Raw genomic sequence first — 16,327 nt, 5'->3', positions numbered from 1 at the left:
TGCAAAGTAGTTCTTATCTATTCCACGAATAATTATCCTAAATTCTCCATAGGTAAAAGCCTGCTTCACTGCTCTTGTCTCATCCTGTGCTTTTCCACTTACACCTACTACCACCTGCTTACCCTAAGTATCATTCTGCAGCCAAAGGAAAGCCGTAAAAGAAACCTTTTCCTTCCAAAGAAAAAACTCATGTTCCCAAACTTTCTCATCTTCCAAGTATAAACCATCAAACAAGCAAGAGATGCAGAGAATTTACCCTACTTAGTGCATTTCAAGTTTGAATATTCATAAAAAGGGAATGCACTAAGCCTGTGTAAAACATGTATTTGCAATTACAGTGACGGTGAAGAGAGAATTTACCTCTGCATTTGGAGTGCAGGAACGCCTGATGAACCTGGCATCATTACCAAAGGTGCGGGCATCAACACACATTTCAACGCCATTGAACTTGGAGTAGAACAGCACAAAGGGATATGGCCTGGAGAAGTAACAGAACGTCTCAATCCCAAAATACCCAATTCCCATGGCACTTACAAGAGTTATCCCTCACTTCACTGGAAGCAGCGCTTCCATCAGTGCTATTGCTCTGGGCGCTTATGCACTTCCATCATCACAGTTTAACAGATCTACTTCAGAGGGGTTTGGTCCAGAGCATCAAGCTGAGGTTGTATATTTGATTTCACATTTCTATGGATGGCACAGCTGACAAGGGCCCTGTAAGTGTGCATTATCCCATAGAGACACTAGTCTCTCTGTGCCATGATGCTCTCATACTAATCACTTCATAGTACTCTTACTTTTTGAAGAAATGCCCATTGACCTCGAATTGCTGTCGTAACATAACCTTCCCTCGATACTCAATTATAAGGGTATCTAGTGCCAAGTCTCTTGCTGCCCTCAGGATCTTCCGGTGCTTCTGAACCCGAGTCACCCTTCCCAGCTGCAGCTGTAACAAAAACCAGAGCAAAATATGAGAATTTAAACCAAAGGCCTCTAACTCATAAAGAATATTTTACCTACATGAAAAGAAAAATTACTCTAGTAGCAACACACAGAAACTCTGCCAGGTGAATATATTGTTTATTCTTAACAGTTTAGTAATGACCAATGACCTTGGCAATATTTATCAAAAGCAAAGAGTATTTATTCCTTTCCTTCAACAGTAAGTCTCACAAATCTAACAGACCAAGTATTTCAGTCTTGCAGCTAGGAGGCATAACCAGACCTGCCAGTTGCTGCTAACAGGGAACTGCTCTGCAATTATAGCCACTTTCACAGCCAGAATAATTCAAATCTTCCCTAAATTGTGGGAAAAAACACAAGCTTTTCCTTCTGCAGAGGATGGTAAATTCCACCTAATAGGCCAAAGACTTAAGCTGACAATTTCTATCTCCATCCAGAAACTTCTCTTCATCTGCCTGCTCAACTAGTGCTGTGGAATTTTTTTTTTTTAACATGAAGAAATACATTTTTAACTAAGTAGTGACAGTTTGACGAATCTTCTTTATGTTAAAGTCTACAGCTCTATTACAATGGATTTTCACAACAATGTGTTTTGACAGCATGAAACCACAACATCCTTTAAGCACAGACATCCAAATACGACACATTTTATGGAATAATGGAAGGGATATTGTAAGCACTAGGTCACAGGAAAGACTTCTTCCATAAAAACAAAGTACTTTTCTTGCTTAACAGATTGAACCTCTCTGCAAGTAAAAATTATGTGAAGATGGCTGGCTGCCTTACCACAAGAGCTGTGCCTGCTCTTTCCTAAGCTGCTATTCACTGCTCATAAGGACCCGGTTTGGATACTTTTCTGGAGTGAACTGAGGCATGAGTGTTCTTATTTCAGTAATAATGACAGTCATCTATCTAAATTAGAAGTAAACCACAAGATTTTATTAAAAGCAAGCTCCCAACTTTTCCTGATAAAACTCTCTTGTTAGAAGCAGCTACTGAGCAGTCTGCTCAAATGGATAAAAATCACATTAGCTTAAGAAAGGGCTCAGTCTGCACAATGACAGAACCCATGACATTCTAACCTTGCGAAAATAACGTTAATGCCTTAAGGCAGCACTCAGCACTGGAACCAAACTAAACCCTCCGTACTGACCATACTGAACCACAGATTTTTTTTTTTTTGGTAGCAATCTTGCATGTGCTCTGAATTAAACCTCTTTGGGAAGAAGATGACTTTTGTTGTTTTAATATGACATTATACTGCAGATCTTGGATCAGCCAGTAAAGCAAGATCTATTTGTTGACTTCTCTCACTCAGGTCCAGGATAAAGATAGCTTTATAAAAATATTCATTTGAAACCTATGCAGATGGGAGTAATGGTCTTGCTATTCCAGATCTCCTCTTAGAGATATATCCAGTGCTACATTTATCATGCCTGTGGGGTATATCTCTTTTTCATACCACTGTATCTGCTGGCAATTGGAAAAACCTGCATGCCTGTATTGGAGACTCTGAAAAGCCTTGCAGGGTGTCGTTCATCTCTTCATATCTTGGGTCCTCATAGGAGCTCACAGAGGATTCCCCAAGTCCACTGAACTGGCATTAAAGAAACATGTTATTTCCAGACTAAGATGCCACACTGCTGGCCCTGATTTCTGATCAACAAACCCATGACATGAATGAACTGTAGGATAAGACTGTTTACATTACTGAGAGTAGTGGCTAAATTATTTTTAAAACGTTGGATACACTTTGTACTATCCAACTGTGGTAACAGAATAAATAAATGGGACTAGATTTGTTAGTGCATGACAGAACGAGATAAAGAGAAAGTATCTGAAGTTAGTAGATAAATTAGGACTGAGACACAAGCGTGTTTCCAGTTGAATAATTTTGTTTCTATACTACTGCTTGTTTGCTGTTATAATCAGTTTCTCATCTAAGCTGGCCCTATGCAGGAGGGTTGGACCAGATGATCTTCAGTGGTTCCTCCCAACCTAAATTATTCTACTACTCTATCAAATTCTCTTAGTATCTTTCAGAGATGCAAGTTAATGTCTGGTAGCCTTCACTCTCACCTTTGGCCCGTGACTGACTTGTATTACTGTTCACCTGATGCTGGAAAATAGCTTGGGGAACACAGGTGGGATAAGGTGGGGTGGTGGGAGGAGAAGAGAGCCCATGAAGGAAAGAGCAGCTCTGCATCTGTAAAACTTAACAATTATCTGAGTTTGGTAAAACAGGAATGATCTCATAGCTTTTCTGATAAGACCCTAGCTCAGCTTGTTTTCATTCTCTGAATTTAGGAATATGAAGAGGATTAGCTGCCATGCTTTCATGTGTGAAAAGAACAAATGATTTTATTCATGTCATAGGCTAGGGATTGCTGACTGCTAATCAGACAAAACTGTTCTGATACGTTTGCAGAGCAACATCTTCATAATACTCAGTGGCTTTATATTGTAAAGGCCCTTTCGCTCTTCACTTCAGAATGTTTGAGCTCCAGTCAGCAATTATCAGAGGCAACAAAGGGCAAATACTGACCCTGGGTTTGTTTGGCAACAGAAGGCAGGAAAGTGATTCACAGCTTTCAGTTTGTCAAGCATCTGGCAGTAGCCAGCACTAAGATGATTTTATTTGTGACACTGAACAGCTTCATATTTTCACAAATTTCCCTTTGCATCATTAGGACAATTTAATTGGTTTATCCAAAACATTCCAATGGTCAAAATCCCATATCCTGCATGTATTACTCGTAACCCATCTTTCCCTCCGCCCCCTGGCTTGGGGAAGCTTTTAGGTCACACTTTCTTCTTCTCTCTCTCTTTTTTTTTTTTTTTTTTAATTAAGTATACACTTGCATCATTGTTTACCCAAGCCAAAAAACTCTCTCAACTGTGAGAGTATGCAGGGCATATAAAACATTTTATTTTTATTCCTTTCTCCTCTCTCCAGAGTCTTCATGGCCAAATAGAGCAGTTACCCATCTTCTACACACAGCTGCTATCTGCATATGGACACAACCTCCTTAATTTTTTTTCTAGCTCCAAGTACCTATTTCCTTATCTCCCAGAAAAGTTGTTTTTACATCCAGTAATGATATCTAGTTAAAAGACAACTGATGCAAACCAAGAAGCCTTCTCAGTTTGTCTAACAAAGATGAGACAAGTGAGTGGAACAAAAACATAAAGCACAGGATAAGAGACCACGCACTCCACACCTGTGCAGGCTATCCTCCTCGCAACACTCCACAGCCATCTGCTGAGCAGAGAAAACAAGGACATAAGGGCTGACAAGCAGCAGCCTGAGACAGCCACCTGGTCTCTCCCCAGTATCCAAGAGGAACTACAAAGCCACTAAGTCCCTTTATACTTCCCCAGCATGCGCAATGATAGGTGCCTACCTACAGCTTGTTTAGAGTAACTGCAGCTCACGATGAAGTTTTGCAACTTTCTATCTTTTTGTTTCTTTGGGACATACTGCATTTGGAATCTTCTGATTCGGGATGCTGGTCACTTTTCCCTGTGGGAAAACCTATGTCTGTACAGGGAAGGGAGAGGCCAAGAGAGCACGACAAGAACAAGCACAATTATGTATGATATCTTTTATAATCATCTGTCCTGCTGTTCTCTATGAAGGTGATAAAAATAAACAGCGTATGTTTTATTACTTATTTCAGGACTCTTCCTAAAACTCACGTGAAGGAGATAGAAGAGTTTACATTTAGTCTTAGAAAATACTAAGATTTCTAGAGAAGCAGAACTTTTTCTTCCCTATATTTCCTCAGTTGCTCTCTTTAGGAAGGCTACTCACATAGCCAAGTAGAAGTCTCTCTCCCCAACCCCCACAGAAGTCTTATTATTGCAGAACTAGAGGCAAGAGTGGAAGGAAGTTGGGTCCAAAGTCCTCTTTCTGTGCCCTCCCTTACCGGCAATATCTGTGCTTTGCCTGATGTTCTTCACCTACATGAAAGCAGAGGGAAAGGTGGGAGGGAGCACGTGAACTTCACAGAGTGGTGAGTCAGCTGATATAAACAAGAATGATTCAAGCACAAACATATACCTGATATTCAGGTTTCTGACTCTGCTCCCTTTCTACAGAAGAGGTGCCCCACATCTGTTCTGCAGCCCATCCTTTTCAGTTGCACCTATTGTTGTTCTCCTGGACAAGGAAGCCCCACAAAGCCTGAACTGAATGGGAATGTGGCTCTCTGTTCAATAAAGCACGGACCAGATGAAACATCAGCTGAGAAGAGTAGTGGGGAGGACATACACCACACAAACACATCCTTTTCCTGTTTCCCCTTGTCTATGTGCACTCCATAAAGCTGGCAAGACACAAATCACCGCACATCTCAGAAGAGAAAAGTTAGGGAGAGACAGTTCCCTAAAATCAACTGTAGTTGTGCAGTATTTGAAAGTTACCAGAGTCCAAATAATCATCCAAAATATTGAAATAATGTTGAAAGGTTCTTTAAAATAGCTTTCCACACAACATGAGCCAGAAAAAAAAAAAAAAAAAAGACAGGAAAACTCATCTGGAAAGCAGGAAATTTCCTATCTTCAGCAAGTGATAGGTCTGGTTCTGCCTCAAGCCATTCAGTGGCCAAAAGTATTTAGCGTAAAATACCTGTGAACCGTATCACAGAACTGTACAAACATCCCCAACTTAGCAACACTGATTTGGTTGAATGCGAGTGTTTCTGAATCTGTCCTGGTACTGGCATCTCTTCTGTTCCCCTTTACACCAAATTTATGCCTATTGGTCTGAATTTATATGATGAGCTACAATATTGCTCACCCACGCCCATGCCTTATGTCTAGAAACCAGAGGACCTGACCTACCCCACTTCTGTCACAACGGTTCTTACCTGCATCTGGGACCCAATAACAGTATTATTGCAGGCCAACTCTGTTTTGTTGATTGTGTCTAGCATAGCAGTTTTGCCCACATATTCTTTATTAGAGTTTAGATGACGCTCCAACAAGTTTTGTACATCAGCGCTGTACTGGTTAGTAAAGGCTTCTTCGTACTGATCAGTCCAGAGTCGTATTCGATTCTCCCACCCTTCCGCTGTGTTTTCATCCAAGGCATGCGCTTCAGAAGGGGAATTCTGCACCAAACAGCAAAGAGTGAATGGCTAGTGCACAATGGGAAAAAACCTAATTCACAGTGCTCTGAGCACATGAATATGCTACAAAAAAAGGCAAACCTATTCCAAGCTAAGAAAGTGTGGGTTACGAGGACACCTTTTTCAGAACCTGCATCCTCCAGAACATTGTACAACAGTGCCACTTAGGAATCTACGGAGAACTCTGTGCAGGACTAAGACCTCTGGAGAGCTAGTACTTGGCACTGCTCCATACAAGAAAATTAAGCTAGTACATGGCCTGAAAAAGTTTTTTAAGTCACTTTGGAAAAATAATTAAGTAGATTAAAAAAGCAAAGGAACAGGACACACAAAGGCAAATAAATCTCATGTAGGCTTGTCCTACAGTCAACCCACTCATGTCCAACATAATGCTAGATGATGCTGACTGCATCTTAATCTTTGCAGTGACTGATCCAAAAATACTTCTGAACCTTCCAGCTAAATGGTCATCAGGGTTTCGAGAAACTGAATGCAGAGAATAAGCTAATACCCAGAAGGTTAAAACTGCAAGTCCTAAGCAGTGTAAAGAAGAGAAGGCAAAATCAGGTAATCCGTTTATACCATCTTGTAAGGGAGGGGAAAAAAGAAGCTGGTAGAAAAAAAAAAAAGCTTCATTCTTTACTTGACAATAGTTAAAGTAATTCAACAAATAATATTCCAAAGGTCAGTAACTCAACTGGCTTCATAAGGGACTGAGATATATGTGACATTAGTGACAAGGACCACTGAAGAACAATCATTATTTTCATCATTTATATTAAAAGCATTAAGAGTTTTCATGCATTTTTAGCCTCTCAAGGCACTTCGTACTATGGAGAGAGGTGCACACAGACAGACACACCACAGGATTATTTCCTCTGAGCCACCTGCTAGAAGATACTGTCAGCTACAGTAATGGGGTCAGATGGAATTGAGTGAACTTTAAGGCACCTCTTGTGTTTCTAGGAACACGTTTAGCTCAAAGTGCAAGTCTACTTTTTTTGTCAAATAAACTTTCTATCAGATAGCCACACCTACCAGCATTGCAGAAAGTCAGAGATAAATATATCATCCCATCCATCCCTAGCAAGAGGATGTGGAGAGAAACAAGGCAACACTGCTAGGGACTCCCAACATTAACCTTGTGTACTACTCTGATGCACAAGCTTAAAATAGCTTTGATGCAATCAAATGATAACTGACCTCACAGAAAAGTGGCCACAACCAGTTCTACATCCCTTACATCAAACAGCCCACTCCCAAGTGTTATGAATCAGTCAACTCTCTTGGAACTGGATGACATTACCTTACAGAAAGCTATCTGAAGCAAAAGCAAGGTTCAAGGGGCAATTCCTGTGACGTCCTTTTGAATAGGCCTGTTTGTGGTGCATGGTAAGGCTTGAGATTATTCCAAGCCTGGTCCCACAATCAGAAATTCCCCAGGCAAACCAAGGGAGGCACAAAATACAGGGCAAAAAAACCCACCACCATCACAGAGGGTTCTCAGTTCTACTCACCTTCATCCTCAGAGACTTTCGTGAGCCCTCTCGAAAAGCCTGTCCCCCAAACAAGGAGAGAGAGAGAGAAAAAACAAAGTATTATATATTTCCTCAGAATTAGTGTCCCAGAACCACACTAGATCTTACTCCAACAGACCAACCCTTAACAAAAGATGGCAAGAATTACAGGAAGACCCACACAAGAAGCAATGGACTTGAACAAAAAGACTCTGCAATGCAAATCCAGTGGCAACTGCCGAAAAGCTTGACGGCCAGGATTTCTGAACTAAAAAGGCCTGCCTCATACTTAGTAAAAATCTCAAGATCAAAACCAAAACTGTCCCGACTAACCCCACTTGCTTTGACAGAAGAAAGGGCCAGCAACAGAATCAAGCTCGTTCACAACAAAAAACCCGAAGATCTCACACGGCTCCTGCTCCCAGTGTTTTATTTAATCAGTGCCTACCAGAAGAACTTCAAGGGAAACCTAACCTGGGGAAAATCACGGTAAAGCTAGCAGATGATGGGAAAGACCCAGCTGCTCACACACTTGCATTCCAATATAAGCAATCCAAAATTATTTCAGTTCACAAACAAGACAGTAAAGTCATCCCTCAACAAATGTTCATCACTACCTACATAGCTTTCCACACAGACACTATCTCTGTCCCTGAAGAACAGTGCCAAGAAGCTCTGCAGCCCAGATTCCTTAACATAGCCTGCTAAGAAATGCCATGCTCCCTTCAGTATTCATTCCATTCACAGACTGCCCCTTCGTCAAAAACAGACAGACTCCAGAAGCTATTTCCCCAAATCCTAATAGAGCAGAAGAGAACATATGTAATCGAATCAAAGCTCTGAGCATGAATGGACAGCGTTGGGAAATAAGGGTGGAGTTCCAGTAAGGTAATTTTTAAACCAACAGCCATGTACTCTAGCAGGTCACAAATACAAGGCGTCACATTACTACACCAGAAAGAGCAATTCCTGACAGGACAAAAGTTTCTTGTCTACTGCCAGTTTGTCAACCTGCTCTCAACAATACTCCACAGAGAATTTGGTAGGAACTGCAGCAGCCTTGTCTCACTCCACATACCTTGATCTTTTTGGCCTTTGGAGCAGTGCGAGCTTTTTCTGTACTCCTCTTCCTCTTCTTAGGTTTGCTTCTACGGACGCGGTTGACAGTCAGCGTGATGCTTGTAGGGGTGTGCTGCGTAGCTGTGTACAGCACTGTAGAGGGAGATAGTTCTTCATCCCAGCTCTCAGTTGCACTGCTGTCCCCACCTATAGAGAGGAATGCTTCATTAGCAATGTTTTTATTCATCTCAGAGAGAACAGCTTAATTTTATGTCCATTTTCGTCGAGACGACTTGATGACCCTGCATAGCTCTTCCCTGAGAAAACTATACCACCTCAATTTTCCCACCCAAACTGGGAACAGGTCTCCCAAACTTCTGATATCTCACAGAATGGCACTGATGAACATTTCCCTTTTCTGTTCACAAGATAATCTGATTTTCCCAAGAGCTAGCTGAAGTGAGGCGGAAGGAGAGGAGAAAATTCCAGTGGTTGGGAGGCAAAGAACATTAGCGGGCACTGATCACAGTTACATGGTTACAGGAGTCAAAAGACAAAGGTCTTGTAGAAAGAAAGCAAAGGTCACTGTTGCCCGAATTACAGCCTCAAGCTCACCTGACACGTTGTCCTGCTTCCGGCGGCGGAGTCTGATCACCTTCCCCCTGCTCATTCCTCTGCCAAAGGAGAATGCACAATTGAAGCTGGTTTGTAGGAGTAAAGTCACTTGAAATTCAACAGGATGTCACAAGATGCGTGCCCTCAGTGGGGCCCAGGATGATAAGAACATCGATTTAACATCCTCATCTCCACTCCTGGTGCCACCAACACTTGTCAGGCTGACAACGCAAAGGAGGAGGGTCAATACTGGGTAAAGCACTGGAAAGAACGCTCCAGTTAGCAAAAGGAAGTCCGTCCCACAGCCCAAACGTGACACGGTTCGGTATGAGAAGTCAACACAAGGAGCAGTCCAGATCTGCACTGCACCAAAGCTTACCTGCACTTTTCACACTTGAGGAGGAAACCATCTTGGGAGACACTGCAGTGGCACCAAGTGGGAATTGATTCTCCTTCCGAGGAGCTCTCACTGTCCCCAGAGTTCTCTTCATCAGGTGAGTGGAGGCCGTTCAGTTCTGCACGAGGTATAATGGTCTGAACAGGAGGAGAGGCTGGCGGCGTTGGAGGAGGAGGGGCTCCATAATTATGATCCTGAAAACGAGTATTTGCAGTACTACTTTTAACATGAAGATATGATGCCTAGAAACTGAAGTCCCAAATCCACAGTTCCCAGGTTATTATTTAACAACTGGTGTAAAACAGTAGTCTGAATTCCTCAATCTACCAAGAAGGTAAAGCAATAGCTCTGAAAGATGTGAACGGTTTTCTTCTGCACCAATGAATTAAATTCAAAACCTATGAAAACAACTATGCTATTTCAACATTAACTGTTGTACTGCTAACAATCTGAGATGACATCAGTGGTCAAACACTGGAACCGGTTGCCCAGAGACGACATGGAGTTTCCGTCTGTTAAGATATTCAAAACCCAACTGGACACGATCCTGGGCAACCTGCTCAAGCAGAGCCAGCTTGAGCAAGGGGGTTGGATTACATGATCTCAAGAGGCCCTTTCCAACCTCAATGATTCCATGACGTCCTGTTCATCCCATAGTTTCAAGCCATGCTCCCACTCTTCCTGACTGTTCCTTGTTTCTCATAGCTATAAGTTACTAATATGAAAATCTGCGCATTTGAAGCAAGTATAAATAGTGCACAATAAACCAAACGGGGCATAAAATTACCACCAGGAAAATATTATATATTCATACTTCATTCATATACATCATTCAGTTAAAAAATCTATCACCTAGAACACTAATAAAGCTTGCTATAGAGTATGCAAGACTTCACAAACAATAAACACACAAATGCAAAATGTATGGCAGAACTCAGCTGTAACTCAGTGTTCCCTAATAAATAAGCCAAAACTCCTAAGGCTTAACAGGCAAAGAACTATGGAACAAGGAGAAAAGAGTAAAGTAGACAGTAAAGAGCTGATTCACTGCAGAGAGAGTACTCACTGCGTAAGGCAGCCCGCGATAGCTGTGTTTCTGGGTGGCCCCATAGCCGTGGCTGGAGTACACATTCTTCTCACTGACAGCTGGACTAGCTTCCACAGACTCTGGGCTGCAGGAAGGGCCAGAAGTAAAACCCATCAATACAACATCATTTTTTTAGTGCCAGTATTTCACTGCTCTTTTCTATTCAACACATGAGCTCAAAATGAAGAAACTTCATGAAATCAAGGTGTTCTTATGCGCTTCACCAGGCATCATGTGTGCAGAAGTTGTACAGGATGAACCTGCTTTCAGAGGGAAGGAACTGAGTAAGGGCCACCCTGGATAACTCATTAAACTGGGTCTCAATCTGGGAAGTTAAAAAGATAATTAGCATGTAAGAAGCTCAGTTTCCTTATAGTTGAGGAAGTTGGGTCTAGTTCAGCATTCACATCTGAACTCAGCCAGCCTAATCTCAAATCCACTGAACAGTACTGCCATGTTATCTCCGCAACAGCTTATTTCAAATAGCAGCTAAGAAGCTTTCCTGCATCTGCGCTTGTTTCTCTCTCCCTCAGATACTAATTGTTAGCCAAGTCCAACGTCCTGTGATAAAGTCTGCATGAAACCTGCAGCTGTCCTGACAGCAACTACCAGGAATTGGAGACTCCTGTTACAAAGAGGCAACAAAATTCGTGACCTGGAGAGACAGTCGCCACAGACAAATCGGGTTCGCCCCGTGCTTTCTATACAGCAACATGGTATGCAATGTGCTGAACAGAAAATTTGCTGCTGAGGTACAATGCACTTTTCCACCACATGGTGGTGAAAAAAACAGCTAAAAATGAAAGGTATATCCTTAGCAGAAAGCTGCAGAAACCCTACTCAGAGAAGGGACAGCTGCAATTCAATGCAGGGAATATTAGATAATGAGGCTACAGACAGAATACCGGCAAGGAAACACACTGTCTGTTACAAGCAGAAGATGCAAGTCAGCTAACCTCTGCACAGATCAGAAGTAGGGCCCATATCAAAATACAGCAGAATATTACTGGATTATGTCTGCAGGTGAAATCTTCTTCAAAATTATAGCATAGAGCTGAGCAAGCAGGAAAGAAAAATACAGGAAAGGAAAACTTTACCTTGGACCTCTGCTGCTCTGGTGAGATCTTGCAGGATTCTCAGTGGGTCCTACCTGGTCAGCGTGAATCAGGCAGCACTCAAACAACAGTGGCCAGTGGTCACGCATGGGGCAGTGTTTAGACACCACCCAAGAACACTAACCCCCGTGCCCTTTGGACTTCCTATTAGCTCTTGAAATCTCTTCTGCACTGGTTTGCCCCACCCTGCCAGTAAACCTGATATACTCTCCAACGCACTAACCTTCTGAGCTTCTGGCTTATTCTGGAGTAAGGTGGATCTATCTTTGCAACATAAAGGAGCAATAATTTATTGTACAAAGAACTGCAGAAAGTAGAAGACTGTAAACCTACACAAACCACACTTCTGTAGCTCAGGATTTAGGAGCATGACATGATAAATTCAATTGGTTTTCAATGTAACCACAGCCAGCTAAATTGTCAAAAGCAGGAGATATAGGTGGCAATACCTCTCAGGGGATATACTTCTTAATAAAAGACACTGTGTAGAGCTTGCCACACAATCCAGCCTTGCTGGATCTTTGCAACAGTCCTTTAGAACTTCCAGATTGGTACAGAGTTAAATCCATTCAGGTTTAATTATATTTTCAGAAACAATATTAGAAGGAAAAGAGCCTAAACAGCCTAAGCAGCAGACTCATCCTCTGTCCAAGTCACCCATATTCCTAACTACAGTCAGCCTGGAATACCAGCAATGCTGCCGCAAGCATTAGCATTAAAACTTCAGGATTGCTGGTGCAACAGTGTCCAGGGGCAACAACGCTGGGGCCCATGCTTCCTCAGCAGCAGCCACCCGCCAAGGAGCTTCAACAACTTTCAATATGCAGTCAAACTACTCTGCAGCCTCCATGTCACCCTCAGGGGAATACAAACACCCTTCAGCATTTTCACCTCCCCTCTGTATCAGAGGCCAGGGGAAGATGCTAAAGCTCAGCCTGAAAAGAGGGCCAAGCTAGTTTTCCTTTTACCTTCCCACTGCCTTTGTGATGCACATCTTTGAAATCAGTCCCTTATAAGAGACAAGAAGCTCAGGTACCCCAGACTTCATGCATCAAACTAGTAGAGTTTCAAAGGAGAAGTGGAGGATAGCCTTAACGTTGAACAGACTCACGAAGGACACTTCAGCAGTAAGTAACAGTGCATCAATGCAAAGCCTGGAGAATAAAGTTCTGGCATTCCCAATTTTCAGAAAACAGACAGAGAAACCAATTTAGAAATCTTCAAAAGCCTTTTTTCAAAGCACTCCAGCCTAGCCTCAAGTAGGACCTACAAATTTCTTACAACCAGGGAAAAAGAAAATGCTTTGCAGAAGGTTTACAGTCTTTTTGATATTTGAATGTTACAAGGGACATGCGTAGATATATCTGGCTCTCCTCTCTACCATGCTCAGCTCTGAAAGCAAAGGGCCTACTACATGAGTAAACTATTTAGCACTCTTTCTCCTGTCATAAACAGTTTAAAATTCCTGCATGTTGAGTCTTTAAAGTGCTGGTGTGGGAGAAGCATGGTGACAAGCAATACTGAATGTTAAATCTTGAAAAGTGAAGGATCATATACCCACTGCAGATGAGTGACTTAGTAGATTCTGACTCCCCATTTAAAAACAACATGTAAAAATATGGGCTTTAGGATGGAATGAAGCATCACGAAGAAGAATGCCTAGAATAGAGCCAGTGCCAAGACAGACAAAAAAGAGCATTAGCAGTCTCGCAGAGAGTGCGACTGTGTAGTCAAACTCCATGCGTAGTCAAATTAGGGCAAGATGGAGGGGAAAAACAATGATTCATACCCTAGCCCACTGCTCTTACAGCTCAAAATTAATAGAGTCTGGAGCAATATCTGTTCTACACTGATCAACCTGACATGCAGGTATTTGCACAGTAGGTACCTTTAAATAATACATGGGGGAAATCTATCTCCAAAATGCCCTTTGTAAATTTTCATAAGGAGATGCTACAGTCCGTATTTCAAAGAAGGATGCAGGAAAGCAGGAGGTAGAAGCACACAGAAATAACTTGAGCCCTCCCTCTCACCCCCGACAAAAACAGTACTCATCCGAGCTGACATCATTCTAACAAGGGTTTTAGAAAAGACTACAATGCAATATTTTCTGGATTTGCAATGTTCCTGACTCCTGCAGAAGCAGAGTCTTCTAAAAGAAATGGTAAGTCCCCTCCTACAGGCCTCAGAGATAGGGCTGCGGTAAAAGCCCTGCGCAGAGTCCTGCGGTGGGGACCCTGAAGGATTGCCTACTGAGGTGTGCTTCTTGGAACCTGCTCAGGGGCAGAAACAAAATAAAGGTGTCTACACAGGCTGATGCTGTCCCACATCTCTGCCCAAGCTCCAAAGGGGTCCAGAAATCAGTCATGAGGGTACTGAGTCCAAGCTAGTAGGCTCTACTGAGAGGGAGGCTCAGCACACTGATCCCTCGTATAATGCAACTTTTGGAAAAGGAGCCGGCTTGTACCGTGCCAATATCAAGCATGGGTACAGCAAACCCACAACTGCCTGCACTTGAATATAGACTTACTAGCCAAGCTGATATAAAACCCACGGTTGAGCGCCTCATACTGTTGGAATTCTTTTCCCATCTCCTGTGTCAAACTTACCGATTTCCATAACATTGCATTTGTTAAACACCCAGAGTCTGTCTCTGCATTCATTTCTCACACAGCCAGCAGACCAGCACCCCCTTTCTCCCGAGTGGAGAAAGCACCGGCACCGATCCTGCAGCCCCACTCCAGGGCAGCCCTCTGACACCCTCCCCTCCTCCTTCTGCTCCTCCGTGGGGTAACACTCACTCCGATCCTGCAGCCATGTCGGAGTAGGACGTATCTGGTGTGGTGACTCCCAGAGGGATTGCAATGCTCATGACGCCCGTCGGGGATCACGGAGTCCAGAGGGCAGCGACTGGCCGCTCCGAGGGCGGAGAGGAGCCGCAGAGCCTCGGCCAACACGTCACGGACATGGGGAAACCTACCGGGGTAGAAACAAAGCATTGCATCTCCGTTACAGGATGAGGTCTCCCTGTACACCCCTAAAGAAGGCTTTCACAGCAAAAGAAAAGCAGAAATAGATTTCCATCAGTGACATGCCGCATCATTTTTACTTCATTTTCATATGTGGGGCCAGGGAAGAGGTAGATGGTAGTAGTTTGGTGGAGGGGTTTTTTTTGTGGGGTTTTATTTTTGTTTGGTTGGGGGTTTTTTTTGTTTTTTTACAGTCTTGGATTGACATGCAATGAGCTGCTCTGCCATAAAGCCGATAATGACAGTTTCCCTCCTCCCCCAACTAAACTTAGGACTAATTATCAGATAAGCAATCTATTAGCTCCTTCTGCATATAAGCAGCAGCTGTCACCTATCACCCACAGCCCTTCATCAGCATTTCCTAACTCCTTCCCCAAACAAGTTGCAGGCAAAGCCCCATCTGGAAGGACAATGAGACAGAGCCGAGGTGGACTGAGCTGAGACCTCTCGCTCGAGACCAGCTTCTATTTGCATTCACTGGGTGCAGGGCACGGGAGAGCACGACCGGCAGAGCGGCTATCCCCACGCCACCGACAGCCTCCCCTCGGCAAGCGAGGCCCGTCCTGGATTCTGCACCGATTACTCAGTCCGGCGAGCCCTGACGCAGCGGGCCCCGACTTTCCGAAATCCTAGCTGACACCTCCCCGCAGCAGAGCCACGTCAGACGTCTGGGCGCTCACGCATAGGCCGCTCCGATGAGAAACACGGCGGGGCCATTGGCTCGGCGCGGGGAGCCGGGGTGAGTCACGGCGGCATCACGGGGTGCAGCCGCCGGCTGTGCCGGGGCTGGCAGGGAAGCCTGCGCCCAGGCTCCCCCTTCCCTGCTGACCGCAGCGTTTTGCTAGGGCAGCAAGCAAAATCGCCGATAAACGCAAACTTCCAAGGGTCGGATGGCGGACGGAGGGAAAATGGGATCAGCTCCTCGTTATGTAAATAACCTCATTAACACAGATGTTCATAAAGGAGCTATTATTCTACGCAGCTCTAAAGAAAACCGCCACGATACAGAGCAAGGCTGCATTTCAGCACATAGCAAAGGTAGCTCCAAAACCAAAGAAAAACGGTTACAATTTAGCCATCCTCTCTGCACGTTAAACTTTAAGGGCAGCCTTGAATAACTTCCCGCAGTCTTTCCCCCGGCTCCGGCGGCGCGGATGAGCCAGCCTGCGCTCGCAGCCGGCCGTCACATGCTCCCCGGCATCGCGGGGGCTCTGCCAGCAAACCCTCCTGGGCTACAGAGAGGCGGAGAGCCAAGTCTTCCTGTGGGTAGTGAATTTCTCACAGGGAACTGCCTTTGGAAACGATAGTCCAGCCATTGTTTAAGACAAAACCCCCAGAAACACAAAAACACACACTCACTACAAGGGCAAATGAAGGAAGAGTGAAAGAGTCAAAGTGTTTAAATGCCACACA

General features: G+C 43.8%; 1 protein-coding gene across 1 annotated transcript in view; it reads right to left on the bottom strand.

Moving 5' to 3' along the window:
- The window catches only part of SETD5 (SET domain containing 5), a 41,035-nt gene extending 26,166 nt beyond the window's left edge, over nucleotides 1-14,869 (bottom strand). Inside the window, 9 exon segments of the mRNA XM_009579832.1 lie at nucleotides 361-478; nucleotides 798-946; nucleotides 5,835-6,077; nucleotides 7,613-7,651; nucleotides 8,691-8,878; nucleotides 9,287-9,345; nucleotides 9,666-9,877; nucleotides 10,750-10,855; nucleotides 14,687-14,869. Coding sequence (XP_009578127.1) covers nucleotides 361-478; nucleotides 798-946; nucleotides 5,835-6,077; nucleotides 7,613-7,651; nucleotides 8,691-8,878; nucleotides 9,287-9,345; nucleotides 9,666-9,877; nucleotides 10,750-10,855; nucleotides 14,687-14,757 — 1,185 coding nt within the window. The 5' untranslated portion in view covers nucleotides 14,758-14,869.
- Between the last annotated feature and the right edge of the window lie 1,458 nt (nucleotides 14,870-16,327).

This window comes from Fulmarus glacialis, unplaced genomic scaffold (genome assembly GCF_000690835.1).
Source record: "Fulmarus glacialis isolate BGI_N327 unplaced genomic scaffold, ASM69083v1 scaffold23896, whole genome shotgun sequence".
Classification (NCBI taxonomy): Eukaryota; Metazoa; Chordata; class Aves; order Procellariiformes; family Procellariidae; genus Fulmarus; species Fulmarus glacialis.
Note: the sequence above shows the minus strand (reverse complement) of the source record. Positions and strands in the feature narration are given on the sequence as shown.